Raw genomic sequence first — 15239 nt, forward strand, 5'->3', positions numbered from 1 at the left:
GTTTAGCTCATTTATTGAAACAGAAATTACATTCTTAAAACTATAAGATCATTCGGCCAAACAGTCTTACAGTTCTGTGCAACATTACAGCTCACTAGCAATAGTTCATATCTCTCCCAAAACTGTTCACACATGCTTCAAAACTAGATTCATTTCCCATATAAAGAGTAAGTATCATCTAAATTTCAAAGATTTTTCTCAATTGCTTTGACTCATTTGCATTCACTTAATGCTTTTGCCAAAATAACCTGGATGGTTCAGCACAATACCATGGATCACCTGCAAAAGCTCATATCTTCCAAAACAGTTTACCCATGTGTCAAAACTAAATTCCTTTCTCATATAAATAGTCAGTGCCCCCAAAATGCATCGTCCCTTTGGCATTGTGTGAGCACTGCAAGTCAAAATGCCTAGATATTTTGTCACTATGGCAGAGGTCTAGCTAACAGAATACAATTATGTACAAAAAAAAAAGGATTTTACAGTAAGAGCAGCCTCCAAAGTTTGACATCACACATACTGCACTCATACTGCCCAGGAAATTGTAACCATTTTTATTCACACACATAAAGTAACTTCCATACATTAGAGTACATAAAAAAAATGTATACAGTATTCTGTAAATCTATGAAATATAAACACAAACAAAAAATAAAAATTATATCTGGCCTACAGTGCTGTAAATAAAGTTTCACAACTACAGTAAGACCTTCACTGGTTGTTGTCACCACCCTCCCTCTCCTGGCCACCATCTTCATCCTCCTGACTATCCACTCGCTGCTCTCTGTTTGGCCATAGATTTTCGTCCACATCACAGTGGATATTTTCCCTTGTGATGCAGCGAGGGAAGAAACGGCATGAATGTCTCAACCATCCCCTACACTGATCCCCTGTGATGTCCTCGCATGGGGCATCCATTGTATGGAGCAGAGACCTCTGGTCTTGAGCCCAATGTTCATACACTCTCCACCTCCAAGCGGAAAAAAAACCCTCAATCGGATTGAGGAAAGGAGAGTATGGTGGTAGTAGCTCCATGAGCGTCCGTGGGTAGTGAACCAGGCCCTGATGAGCGGGCCACGGTGGAAATTCACATTGTCCCACACGATCACAAAGTGTGGTAGGTGAGGCCCTTCGAGACCTCTCTCATTTTCTGGGACCAGATCAGTATAAAGACAGTCCAAGAAAATGAGGAGCTTTTGAGTGTTGTATGGGCCTAAACTGGGGATGTGTGTGGCCGCACCATTCTCAGATATGGCAGCACACATTGTTAAATTGCCCCCTTGCTGGCCTGGGACATCCACCGTGGCCCGCTGGCCAATGATGTTACGGCCATGTATACGGCCCTTGGCCAGGTTGAAACCAGCCTCATCGACAAACACGAGGATGTCAGGTGTTTCTTTCCCTCCTAATGCCATTATTCTCTACAATAGAGAAAAAAATCAAATCAGTCATATATAGGAGTCATACACAACAGTTACAGAAAATTACATAGGATTGTTCTATGTTCTCCTCCACAAATTCAATATAGCCTACTAATGGCCACTACTCCAGTGGTTCCAAACCTGGGGTACAGGCCTATGTAGAGGCACTGCAGGGAGTATTTGACAAAAAGAGGAGGGATAAATACTGAAGACAGTTTTCTGTTGTAGTTTTTAGGCAAAATGCTGTAGTCAGATAAAGCTGGATTCTGAAGGTAAAGAGGATACTGAAAACCAAAAAAAAAATTGGGAACCACTGCTTACTGTCATGTTACAATGATATAAAACCAATAACTGACTTACATGCACATACTGGTACCGCAGCTCTTTCACTCTGTCAGAGTTCCTCTCAAATGGTACCATGTAAATCTGCTTCATGGTCATCTGATGCTTCTTCAGTACCTGGTCTATTGTGAAGATGCTGATAGAGTTGACATTTTGGAATATGGCATTGTCTTGAAGGATTGCATCACGGATCTGTCTCAGTGTGATAGCATTATTTGCAATCACCATGATACAGATCTCTTGTTCTTGTCATTCATTGAGAAGTTTTCCTCTGCCACCCATCTGAGGTTGTCATCCAATTCTAGACATAGAAGTCAAAGGACAACACTGTATGACAATTTGTAATGTATGCCTTATGTATTTGTTACAGAATGAGTTACCAATGCACAATTGTAATGCATCACTGCCTAGTGACTGGAATACTAAACTATATCAATAATTCCAATCTATTTTCTTTGTCATTTTTATAGTATCATACTGTAACATTGAGGTAAGATACTACAGTACTGTAGGTCTACACACACACACACACACACACACACACGGAATTAATAGTTTATACATGTTTTGCTTTACAGTATACGCAGTACTGTATACCAGTGGTTCTCAAACTCGGTCCTCAGGCTACACTGTCCTGCTTGTTTTCCAGCTATCTCTGCCCTGCACACTGCTGATTACCTGGATCAGGTGTGTTCAGTTAATCAGAAGCTGAAAGACAGCTGGGACTTGTGTGTGGGGCAGGGATAGCAGAAAAACAAGCAGGGCAGTGGGGCCTGAGGAACGAGATTGAGAACAACTGCTGTATACTGTAATGTCTCCTATACAATAATTCTATCATTGACTGAGTACATACCTGTTTTCCATGAGAAAGGTTTGGATGATGGAGGAAACTGTAGCGTGAGGCACATTAAGCTGCACTCAGCCACCTGCCTCTACAATTGTGAGGTGATGGTTGACAACATGGTCTATAATTGTGGCCCGAATTTCATCCAGGACAACATGGTGTCTTCGTGCTCCTCGGCATCTTCCCCCTATTCCACCACCACACACCCTCATTCCTCCTCCTCCTGCTCCTCCTCCTCTTCCTCAAGCAGGAAGTTGTCCTTGTTCATTTACTTGGCGAGCTACCTCCATGTTCACACTGTAAATAGTACTGGCCCTGGCCAAGCTCCATATATACATGTTTGGCAGCAATCACAACCATAGACAGCACCTGTCAGGTAACAAAACAAACTCTTTCGTTGGTCATCTGGTCATCCTTCTCCATTAGTCAAGTTCTAATTTCACCTGCCTGTCAATTACTGTCATGAATTTATCAAATGTTCCAAGAAATTCATATATGGTGTTCATGATATTATGTTCTTGACTAATTTTGACAATTGAACAGACTATTGTGCATAGGATAATTTACACAATGAACTCATGCTGAAATGTTTTGGAGAGAACAACCATTAGACTGAGAATCAACTAATCAGTTTAGATCAGCAAGATCTATTTATTTGGAAAACACTAAATGTGGGCTCATTGTGCTAATTGTAGGCTACTTCTGCATAGCCATTTGCAAAGATGCACTGAGACACTTGAGACTTGTACTAAGACATTTGCAATTTGATGAAATTAATGAGAAATGCCACTCTGTTGTGAACAATTGCAAGGTGGTTTGGAGATTTGTCCATGTTATTTTGAGAATGTCATTTGTTTTAGGAAATGAGCCAAACCAATGGAGAAAAACTGTAACATATGCAACCTACTATTGGAATAAAAGCACACTTAGTAATCTAACATAAGAAAAACTATTCAAATAAATAATAGCAAGAGAATGTAGTAGGAACAAATTGTAAGTACCAAATATAAGGACAGAGCATCCAGCTGGGTGACGTGATCCATTTCAACAGAAGCATCAATGATGGCAATGAAGGGGGAGGGCCAGTTAGAGGAGTTGAAGTGCTGCTAAGATGTTTCGTCAAGGTTGTATGGGACCCAATACACTGGACAGCTCTTCCTGGTGTTATTAAAATAATGCACTTGTGGTTTAGTATTATTTTTCAGAATGAGGAACATAGGAGAACAATTAGTCAGAGGAAGTGAAGAGCAGTGCTGCTTCTCAGATGGCTGACAAACGTAAGACAGACAGGGAAGCCAACAGACTGCTGAGAGAAGATGCAGCTTGCTGTCTTTGTTGTGCTTTTCTGTTTAAGTATGATAATATTTGCCTGTGCATATAATATAATATATTTTTATATAATATAATATAGAACAGTAAGTTAATGCATACGTAAATAATTAATGGTAATTGTGTTTTTGCAGATACTCATTTTGGAAGGGGACAGCAAAGAATCAACCGTTCCGGACAACTGTTATTCCAGTTAATTTTCCACCCCTTTTATAACAATTATGAAAAGTCCTGTTGTAAATTAAACCACAGGCAATGTCAAACATTTGTGAACAACAGAGGATATGTTGATACATTTTATAAAGAAAGACTATCAACCCTAGAGTTCAATGGAGGATTTGAAATAAGGATTTGGAATTTATATCCGTTAGATACAGGAATTTACAGGTGCATGGTACACGGGACACCAGCTTACATTTACCGAGACTTTTCCGTTGAAGTGTCAGGTAAGACCATTTTAATGTTCTTGATTTATAGTCTATGTGATGTCATTTTTGTTATATTGATTTTATTTTTGTTATGTTGGGGTTATTTATTTCCCTGCACATGGAATTGGGAAAGTCTCCGTTGATGATATTATAATTGATTTAAGAAATTAATTAAAGGTTATTCTTGCTGTGTGATAGTGTTTTGAATACCATGGTATTCAGAAAAGATCACATCAGTTTTGAGAGATAAGTGATTTTTGTGGCATGCTTGGATGACAGACATGAGTGACAAATATTCAGGTAATGAGGAATAGTGGTTATGGTGGTGTTGACTTAAAATGTTATGGAAATACATCTTAAAATAGGGACAACTGTGGCTGAAAGCAATTACCCTGTCACAGTCATGTTTCTGCACTGCTTCAAGGCAAAAGGCAACGCAAACTCTTCTGAATCAGTTGCCTGCAAATATCTAAGGCTTGCAATTTTATTAGGTACATTTCATTACTGAGACCGAATGAAGTATGCAGAGTGGTGCAAAGACCACATACAGCATGAGCTGTGAAAAAAGTCAGATGAATCATCTGTCAGCTTGTTCCCCAAACACAGATGAATACATGTGCACATGCTCAGACATCTAACAGCCTGAGTGTTTAATTCCTCTATTGAAGCAATGTGGAAACTGTGTGAAAAGCTACCATCTCAGCTTTTAAGGGCCCAGTAGATACATGCCACTCATACCAATTGACACTGATAGAGGATACATAGAATGTACCAGAAGTGCTGTTTCTCACAACTCACAGCAAAGTATGAAATATATATTAGTGTGTGTATGTGTTCGTGTTGTTTTTTAATGGTCCAGGTACACAACAGAGTCCATCTGAATCTACAACTACCCACAGAACCAGCAAAGACACTTCTACTACTATTATACAGCATCAAGCATCTACCAGCTCAAGGTACATAAGCAAGCTACATGAACTACTAACATTTCAGAAGGACCCCAGAATACAAGTATAAAAAGCTAAAATATACATTCGTGATTAATTTATATTTTATTGACTAATAAAGTACAAGCTGACTATAAACCCTATAAACTAGCAATTTATTAATGTAAATTAGATTTTTTCACTTTGTAATTGTGTGTCAGTTGATTGCAAAAAGAATCAACTGCTCCATTTTGAAATGCCTGCAGCACACAGTAAGATCTTTCTGAACCCACTGTACATGTACACATTACACAGACATAAAGTAACAATGATTACAAATAACTATTTCCTAATGAAAACGTCTTGCTTTTCAGATCCCTGAAAAGCATGTGGATAACACTGACCATTGTAATGACTGTTTTAATGCTGCTTGTCATCTTAATAACCTCTATGGCGTATCACAGGGCAAAAAGTAAGTACCCCGGATTTGATTCAGATGACTCAGTTTATTAAGAATTCTATTACTGCTGTGTTATAAAATTTATAGGACCATACACTCTGAGGAATATGGGCTAGTCCTCAAAAACAGTCATTTGAAATAACTACAAAAATTCATCCTTTCAAGCTCAAATCTAAAGTTTTTTCTATAGTTAGTCTCCGTAATGACAGATGTGCCTAGTCTCACCAACCACAATAAAATGCTAATGCAGTATCTTTTGTTGTTGAACGAATGGGATCAGATGTTTCACAGCAAGGGAAAATTTTGGAAACTATTATTGTTCTAATTTTTCTGTACACTGTTGCCTTTATTGGTGCTTGTTTTCTTCTTGGCTCTTATGCCATTCAATTTTTTAATCCATTTATTATTTTTTAATTAACAAAATTATGAGGGCCAATGGTAATGTATGACATCTTTTTGGTTTTAATTCATTTAGTAATATATTAATCTAAACTTGAATTTTTGGCTTGAAAGTTGTTTGTGATGCTACTGTATGCATACATAAAAATGCAGTATAAGGGAATCTAACTTGTCTTTAGTATGTAATGGAATGAGTGAATGTGTATGGAAATGGCTGTTGATGTACTGCCATTTGGTTTAATATGCACATTCTCTAATGTAAAGGGTCTTAGGAGACAGACATCTGTTATTGAACAATATTTCATTAAACAGAAGCAGCAGATATAAAAACAATTACGTCAAAGTATCAGCAAAGCTTGTTGTGTAATCATAAATGTGATATGTAGATATCAAAACAAATATGTTTATGCATGCTTTTCTATTTTTAGATGAATGTGGAACTGAGGCATGTGATAATCGTCCTCACATCCTCCAAGTAAGACTGTTTGGATTTGATGTCTTTTTTTGGATCGTTATATTTCATGTTTCCATGGTACAAAACTTGAATTCAGCAGTGTCTCGGTACATAAAGTATTAATAGAAAAATTAAGCAAGACAGGAAACATGTGAACCCTTTACTAAGATAGCCAATCTTTATAAAGGTCTTTTAACAATATTTTATTTAATACAGGAATCCACCATTGAAGATCTGAACACAATTGTCTACACGACAGTTGACTTCAAGAACCCTGAGGATCATTCCGTAATCTACGTCAACTCACAGATTCCTCCACCATCAAAGAACAATTATGAGAGTGATAATTACTATAATTCCAGGGAAATGGTGCAATACTCCACTCTAGTTTTGCAGACGTAATATACTAAACTATGGCGTTCTCATTCCATAGTATTTTTTTTTTTGTAATCTAGAAGCTGATTAAGACCGATTCCAGTTGTCTCCACTAATGATTTCAGTACTTGCATGGATAGTCACTTTTAGTCAAACCACACAGAACAAAGCTATCATTCTGCTAATAGAATTTTGGTTCCTGTAACACACCATATTTTCTGGGACGGACCCTAGGAGGGTGTGACTATCAATGGGCTGGTGAGACTTAATTATAAATGATACAAGCGAAAACAGAAACTCAATGAACCTTGAGGGGTCAAACAAGAAGTGAGGAGGAACTAAACAGAGCGACTGGAATGACCCTATGACACAGGCAAGAACAGTCGGTTCCAATAATATTTAAAGTTGAACTACACACTACCATAAATGACAACCTCAATGAAAGATATGGGGAAGAAGGCAAGAGCAGGAACATATATACACAGATCATGATTAACAAACCAGAGACAGGTGATTGGCACATTAAGCAGGGAACAATTATGTGATTACAAGATGGCCAAGTGACCTCTGCTGGCAAAACCAGGACATGACAGGTTGACAAGACAGGTCCTGACACCTTTCTCCATTCAGTCCACAGTTTCTTAGTCGCAGGCGGTGCAGGAATTAATGCTCAAAAACCATCTATTAATATTTCTTTATAATTTGCTTTAATCCAAAGTTATCTATTTCATAGGATTTTGTCTTCAAACAGACAATTGAGAATGTGTAATTAGCTGGCACATAATCATTTTTTATGAAGGATTTAAGAAAAATGCTAATTTGTATATCCTGGCAGAAGATGAACAATATAATGTCATCTTAATTTAACCATTAGCCATCGATTGTTTGTGCTTTTGTTTGTATGAACTCCACTTGGAGATTACATGCTTTTAGTATGTGTACTATGTCGTATCACCTTTAAAGATACCTGCGTATTTTGAAACTAAACATTTGATTCAATGTTATGGGGCTCTGAGTGTCATTTTGTAATGGATAGAGCAAGGGCAGCCTTTAGGCATTTTAAGTGGTAACTCACACCTTAATGAAATGATGATATAATTTCTGTGTTTGGCTTTACACATTTAATATTAATACTGCATACATTTGTAATTTTGTATTTTGTGAAGATCTCTACATGAAAATGAAATTCTGATTAGTGCACTTTATGGAACTGGACCTATTGTTTTTGTATATTTCGTTTAGCTTTGATGTAAATAAAGAAGTCAATGAATGCGTCATAAGTCATCATGTCCTGGGTCAGTGCTGTAGTTGCAAGCTTGTTGGACTACAGAGAGCAGTCACAATGGAAAGTACTGTATTTTTTTCTGAAGCCACATCTTTTTCTCTTACAATGAAGCAGTACTTCTGTACCAAGTCGCTTCCAGTGAGCTGAACCCACCACCCCATCATAGAGAGCTGGTGCCACCTGCACCAATGGCCAGTAACATGCAGCAAGGGGGTGATTGATGTTGCGATGGTAGGTGGCCATGGTCCAGGAGTGGCTGAACTCACGGTCAGTCAGTGAGCTGAGAAGCTTCCTGGGAAAGTTCCCCAATAAGGAGAACCTTCCCCAGGCCTCTAATGTCCCCCTGTCTGAGGGTTTGCTTACATTGCCTCTCCCCTTCACCAACTGATTACCAAAAGGTGCTCCTATTGTAATACTGTGATGTGGCATTCTGGGTCCTGAAGGCTGAGCCATAGTCAATAAACAGCAATTTTGCATAGTTCCCCTTATTGCTGTCAAGATGGATGAGGGTGGTGCGTAGGACATGTGAGATGGCATCATCAGAGGACCTGTCTTGATGGTAGACAAACTGGGGGTGGGTTGATGGTGAGAAGGATGGAGAATCACATGGAGTCTTTGAGTTACCACTCAAAAACCATCATGACTATGATTTCAGTAGCACTAGGCAGTAATCATTCAGGCAAGAAGGCTTGTTCTTAGGAACAGAGACAATGGTAGATCTTTCAAAGCATGTAGGGACAATAGAATGAGGCAAAGATGGTAATCACATGCTCACTGACAAGACTGCGGTGCGAGCCAATGGGCTGATACAGAACTAACCTTGAAATAAAATAAGTAATTTGTTAAAAAATGAGAAGGCTCCTTTATACAGTTATTAAATGCTATTCTACAGAGTGGGTGAGATATTTTGGGATGACCTTTCAATCAGCCAATAACAGTGGGTCCCCAGGACCGGAGCTGAGAACCGTTGCTTTATTATTGACTGATTGAGAGGCCAACCCAAAAACCCTCACCCATATCGGCTCTCCAGGGATCATCTTCAACACCCCTGCTCTATGCAGAAAAAAACGGCACTGAAATCTCAGGAAATGGATTTAACTAGGTATGCAGGTAGTTTAATTTTCCACATTTTATTCTCTTTTCCCTGGGGTCTAGAACAACATTTGTTCAGTGTTTTAATCAGAAACATCAGTGGTCTAAGTGCATGTTCATGCTTTCTCAATTCAGAAAAATACTGTCACAAAAAGACCTGCCAAATTCTGCATGAGCAACAGTATCATGTCATTAGCATAGATGACTCTAAAATTGTTATATTTTCATGCCAAAACATCAAATAATTTATCTGAAGATAATTGTGAGACAAAGAATCTTTTTGTTGTTGTGTATTTTGTAGTTAGATTTTGTAGTTATTGCTTAATTTTTGCTTTAAACACTATTAAAAGTCACCATTTTTGAAATCATTGGTACATCTGTATTTACTTTCTGTATATCTGCCACACACCAAATGGGGTAGACAAGGACACGTATGGTGTTGCCTTTTTCCAATGAAAGGCACCTGCAAAAATAAGATAAGAAAAATTGGTCAAAACTCTGCATGTTTTGGTATTATCATTATTGTCTTTTTTTTCCTAATCAAAGTTTAACATTGAAGAGTCTCTTAACCCACACAATCCAGTTGTAACATTGAATTCAAAACTATAACTATTAAGTTATTAAAAAATCTAGTGAATGCTTGACCATCACCAATAACGTCTTGTCTGTTAGCTCTATAATATATGGAGGGTGACTGATTCTGTCACTTAGGATGGTCTTCAGAGTAAGGAAGCAGCAGCTCATTGTGATTTTATATTGCCCTCTGCTCTGCCAGGATCCCCACCTTGTGACTGAAAGGGTGGCACTCGTCACCCAGCACGCCCCAGGGTGTGCACATGCGCAGTCCCCGTAGCCACAGGCTGACTGCGCAGCATGTGCCCGGGCCACACTGCACATCCCTCTCACATGCCTTGGGGGAGCAAGAAGGGGATAGGAGAGATAAGCAGCCATATCACCATTACAGCACAAACTGTAGCCATAAATATACACTATTTTTACACTGCTGTTTATTTTTTAATTAAGAGTCTCATTCAAATAATGTTTCAGTTTAAATCACTTTAAAGCAAGCTTTCTGCAGTAACATAATCAGATTCTTTCATACTAGACATTACTATCATTAATCTGCAGGACAGTATAGGTCTTATAATTGAAAATGAAATTGATATAGTTAATGAGTTTAATGATTGTTTTCCACAGGTACTCACTGTAGAGAACATGAGTAACATTAGAACTCTTATTATGAATCTAGTGTCGTCTTTGACTAATATATGTACACTGCTCAAAAAAATACTTTGAAATACTTTTTAAACACTTTGAAAACACATCCGATCTCAATGGGAAAAAAGTCATGCTGATATCAATACTGATATGGACTGGGTAATGTGTTAGGAACGAAAGGATGCCACATTATTTGATGGAAAAGAAAATGATCAACCTACAGAGGACTGAATTCAAAGACACTGTGAAAATCAAAGAAAAAATGATGAAGTCCATTTCACCAAAATTTCATTGCAGCAACTCAAAATCATACTCGTATGGCCCCTACGTGCTTGCATGGTTGTCTGAAGCATAATGTCCCAGAGGTGTTCTATTGGAATTAAGTCAAACGAGCGTGGGGGCCAGTCAATGGTATCAGTCCTTCATCCTCCAGGAACTGCCTGCATACTCTCGCCACATTAAGCCAGGCATTGTCATGCACCAAGAGGAACCCAGGACCCACTGCACCAGCATAGAGTCTGATAATGGGTCCCAAGATTTCATCTGAAGCTTAATGGCAGTCAAGGAGCTGCCGTCTAGCCTGTAGAGGTCTGTGTGTCCCTCCAGGGATATGCCTCCTCAGACCATTACTAACTCACCTCCAAAATGGTCATGCTGAACAATGTTACAGGCAGCATAACGTTCTCCATGGCTTCTCCAGACCCTTTCACATTTGTCACATGTGCTCGGGGTGAACTTGCTCTCATATGTGAAAAGCAAAGGGCGCCAGTGGCGGACCTGCCAATTCTGGTATTCTATGGCAAATGCCAATCGAGCTCCTTGGTGCCAGCCAGTGAGCACAGGGCCCACTAGAGGATATGGGGCCCTCAAGCCACCCTTATGAAATTTGTTTCTGGTTGTTTGGTCAGAGACATTCACATCAGTGGCCTGCTGGAGGTCATTTTGTAGGGCTCCAGCAGTGTTCATCCTGTTCCTCCTTGAGTATCTGCCTGTCTCCTGGAATCCTCTCCATGCCCTTGAGACCGTGCTGGGAGACGCAGCAAACCTTCTGGCAATGGCACGTATTGATGCGCCATCCTAGAGGAGTTGGACTCCCTGTGCAACCTCTGTAGGGTCCAGGTATCGTCTCATGCTACCAGTAGTGACAATGACTGTCGCCAAATGCAAAACTAGCGAAAGAACAATCAGAAATTATGAGAGGGAAAAATGTCAATGGCCTCCACCTGTTAAACCATTTCTTTTTTGGGGGGTCATCTTATTTTTGCTCTCTAGAGCACCTGTAGTACACCAAAACAGCTGAAACTGATTAACAAGCCCCATTGCTACTTAAGGGACTAGATCAATGTCAATGTTGATTTGACACTATACTCTGATTGAAAAGTGTTCCTTAAATTTTTTTGGGCCATGTATAACTGAGCCTAATGTGCTACAAAGCCTAGCTAAGCTCAAAACAAATAAATTGCAGGGCCCTGATGGCATTTATTTATTTGTTTTGAGCTTAGCTAGGCTTTGTAGCACATCAGGCTCAGTTATACACGGCCCAAAAAAATGTAAGGAACACTTTTCAATCAGAGTATACCTATACATTTAAAAGAGATGAGGGATTTTATTGCCGACCTTTAACTTTTATTTCAGAAATCCTTATCTGCTGGTGTCGTACCTTCTGATTGGAAGCATGGTAATATAACACTCATATTCATAAAGGGAGATAGAAGTAATCCATCCAACCCTACTTTACTTGAGTCCTTTGAGGAAGCTACAAGAGAAATTGATCTCAAAAAGGCCTACAATGTGATCTACTTAGATTTCCAGAAGGCCTTTGATATTTTCCTCCACAAACTGCTCCTGCTTAAGCTCAAAATAGTATGGATTTTAGGAACTTTAAGAGCTTGGATTAAAAACACATGAGGGACAACTCCAAGGTGGGTGGTGTAGCAGATACTGAACTAGCGGAAGAGAGGCTACAGTGGGATCTTGATTTAATTAGTGACTGGGCTGATACCTGGCAGATTAAATTTAATGTAGACAAATGAAAGGTAATCCATGCAGGGAGCAGAAATATAAAGTACGGATATTTTATGGGTTTCATAAAGGTAGCTGATTATGAGAAATACCTTGGTGTGTATGTTGATGCTTCCATGTCCCAGTCTCGCCAGTGTGGGGAAATAATAAAAAAGGCCAATAGGATGTTGGGTTACATCTCTAGGTGTGTGGAGTTTAAGTCAAGAGAGGTTATGCTAATTCCTTGGTAAGACCCCTCCTAGAATATTTTGTGCAGATTTGGTCACCTTATCTTAAAAAGAACATTGCTGCCTTCAACAAGAATGATTCCTGGTCTTAGAGGAATGTCTTATGAGGAGAGGTTAGCTGAGCTGAATCTGTTCAGCCTCAAGCAAAAGAAACTAAGGGGGACATGATCCAGGTATATAAGATTCTAACAGGTCTGGATGTTGTTCAACCAAAAAGTTACTTCAATATTAGTTCAAATACTAGGACTCATGGCTATAGGTGGAAATTAGCGGGAGAACATTTCAAACTGGATTTGAGAAAGCACTTCTTTACACAATGTGTAGTTAGAGTATGGAACAGTCTTCCTGTTAGTGTAGTTCTCAAACCTTGGGTTCCTTTAAATCAGGGCTAGATACAGTAATGTTTTAGCAACTCTGAGCTATTAATTGCGATCTCCCAACACAAGCTTTTATTTGTAAATTTCTTCTTATGTTCTTAAAAGCATACATGTGTAGAACAGGGCTCCCTACAGTACATTCCATCAGCAACACAAAGTAAAAGGGGGTGGGCCGGGGGGGGGCGGGGTCCCAAAGACACAATTGTAATTAATGTCATGAGTTGTCAATGTTTCGTAAAGTACAAAAATGTTGTACTGTCGTTTTGCCTGCTGGGTCAGAACAGTTGCAGATAAGATGCCATACACTGAAGTACATACAAAAACCCTTCCAGAACACAGAAAACATGTACATTTCAAAAACATACAGCATGATTTTGGTAAATTATGGGTATTAGATGTAAATGTCACGGGTTGTTATGTACCCAGACCAAAGACAAAATGACAACATTCCGTAGAATGAACGTGAATGGAGAATAAATCCCCCTCCAACCCTGGTCAGCAAGTTCACCATTTTCACTGCAGCTAGGTTGACACATGCTCACAAAGCCACCCTATCAAACAAAACCATAGCTGGTGAATAAACATATGAATGCTGAATGTAACACTCTGTCAGTGGTTATATGAGTGTATGTGAAATTATGGTCATGTGAAGATTAATTTTAAAAATAAAAAATATTTTTAAATATTATGGTTATGTGTTATTGTGAAATTGAATTAAGAATTAAGAAACACAAAGGAACAATTAGGAATATTTTATCATACATATATGATATACTTTATATAACAAAATATCAGTAACTTTTCGGAGAACAGAAAAATTCTTGTTAATTTTTATTGTTACAGTTAATTTGCATGAATCCTTCTTTATTAAATTGTTTTTCTTAGAACATATACATTTACTACCGTGATATTAACTGCACAGAATTGAACATGTACGCACACTTCAGTAATGTTATTCGAGTATCAGTAAGACTCACCCCAGTGATGACAGCCGCCCTGCAGCAGCTGAGGAGGACCAGGCTGATGCACAGCAGCAGGAACTTGCTGATGCTCATTGTAGGCTGACTTTAGAAGGCTGGCTGTCCCACACGTCTCCTGCTCTCTCTGATCATCAGGGATCTTCTGCTTTGTCAGTGAGGCATACTGACTCTCTCTTTATCGACCCCTCCCCACTGAATTCACACTAACCCCCACCTCTTGGCTCTTTGGCATTTCTTATGAACTACTGCTGCCGTCCACTGCGGCTGTAAAATCCCTCTGCATTGTAACTTTGCTTTTAATATCTGTTATTATCCTTATTTGGAGGCCCTTTCTCATTCCGGTCATTCAAGGAATTGCCATTTTGTAACACTTCTACATAAAAACAATATAAAAAAAACATAAAAAAAGATTTTACATGAAGCTGAAAGTTTGTATTTTTATGTAACTGACTGGACGGAATTATTATGAAACAAGATAAGATTTTTCCAGTAAGGTTTTACAGTGAGGTCCAGAATTATTGCCACTCCTTACTGAAAATAGTATAAAAATAATCTCAAAATGTCAAAATGCAAAAATATTGTAATTTATAAATGCCCCGATGGAACCAACTAAAATTATTTATTCATTTAATTATGATTCTCAGTATCCTTTAAATAATGGTTTCACAATTAAAGGCACTCCCTTTAGAGTATTGCAAAAAAAAAGACAGCGGATAGGTCAAACCTGAGAATGTGATTGACCTTGAAATGATCTGTAGACACACCTAATTATTGGGTAGTGAAATGTGTCATGCCCGGCTCGTCCGCTCCTCGTGTGTGCCACGCCCCCTGCCTTCCCACGTGTATTTCCTTGATTGTACCCTGCTGTATCTGCTTACTTTGATTAGTCTTGTCTGGTTTTAAGTCCTGGTCTTACCTGTTAGCGTTGTCTGTCATTGATGTTAGTCGGCGTGCCATGTTCCCGAGTCCTCGTCCTCCCAATAAATCCCCGTTTGCCCTAAGTCTGCCTGCTTGCTTGCCTCTCCGCTCATCACCTTACCCGTGCGCCTCTACCGCCGAC

At 39.0% G+C, this 15239-nt stretch overlaps 2 protein-coding genes and 1 long non-coding RNA gene across 3 annotated transcripts in view; 1 reads left to right on the forward strand and 2 right to left on the reverse strand.

Annotated features, from left to right (window-relative positions):
* LOC125722401 (ankyrin repeat and SOCS box protein 18-like) overlaps positions 1-15239 on the reverse strand; it is a 97641-nt gene that overhangs the window by 20770 nt on the left and 61632 nt on the right. The window lies entirely within an intron of this gene.
* On the forward strand, positions 3365-8258 carry LOC125722404 (uncharacterized). Its single transcript, XR_007386364.1, has 6 exons — positions 3365-3960; positions 4071-4382; positions 5224-5320; positions 5665-5762; positions 6578-6624; positions 6820-8258. It is a non-coding gene; the product is annotated as an uncharacterized LOC125722404 (long non-coding RNA).
* On the reverse strand, positions 9699-14254 carry prok1 (prokineticin 1). The gene is made up of 3 exons (XM_048998559.1): positions 14177-14254; positions 10140-10265; positions 9699-9818 (listed from the first exon to the last, which is right to left on the reverse strand). The coding sequence occupies exons 1-3, from the start codon at positions 14252-14254 to the stop codon at positions 9699-9701; spliced, it is 324 nt and encodes a 107-aa protein (XP_048854516.1).

Source organism: Brienomyrus brachyistius, unplaced genomic scaffold (assembly GCF_023856365.1).
Source record: "Brienomyrus brachyistius isolate T26 unplaced genomic scaffold, BBRACH_0.4 scaffold38, whole genome shotgun sequence".
Classification (NCBI taxonomy): Eukaryota; Metazoa; Chordata; class Actinopteri; order Osteoglossiformes; family Mormyridae; genus Brienomyrus; species Brienomyrus brachyistius.

Excerpts from the sequence above, each read along its gene's own strand:
- prok1 (XM_048998559.1), bottom strand. The coding sequence starts at position 14,254 with ATGAGCATCAGCAAGTTCCTGCTGCTGTGCATCAGCCTGGTCCTCCTC. Across the intron at positions 10,266-14,176 it reads GGGCGGCTGTCATCACTGGG|GCATGTGAGAGGGATGTGCA; the intron begins GTGAGTCTTACT and ends TGCTCCCCCAAG. Across the intron at positions 9,819-10,139 it reads GCCACCCTTTCAGTCACAAG|GTGCCTTTCATTGGAAAAAG; the intron begins GTGGGGATCCTG and ends TTATTTTTGCAG.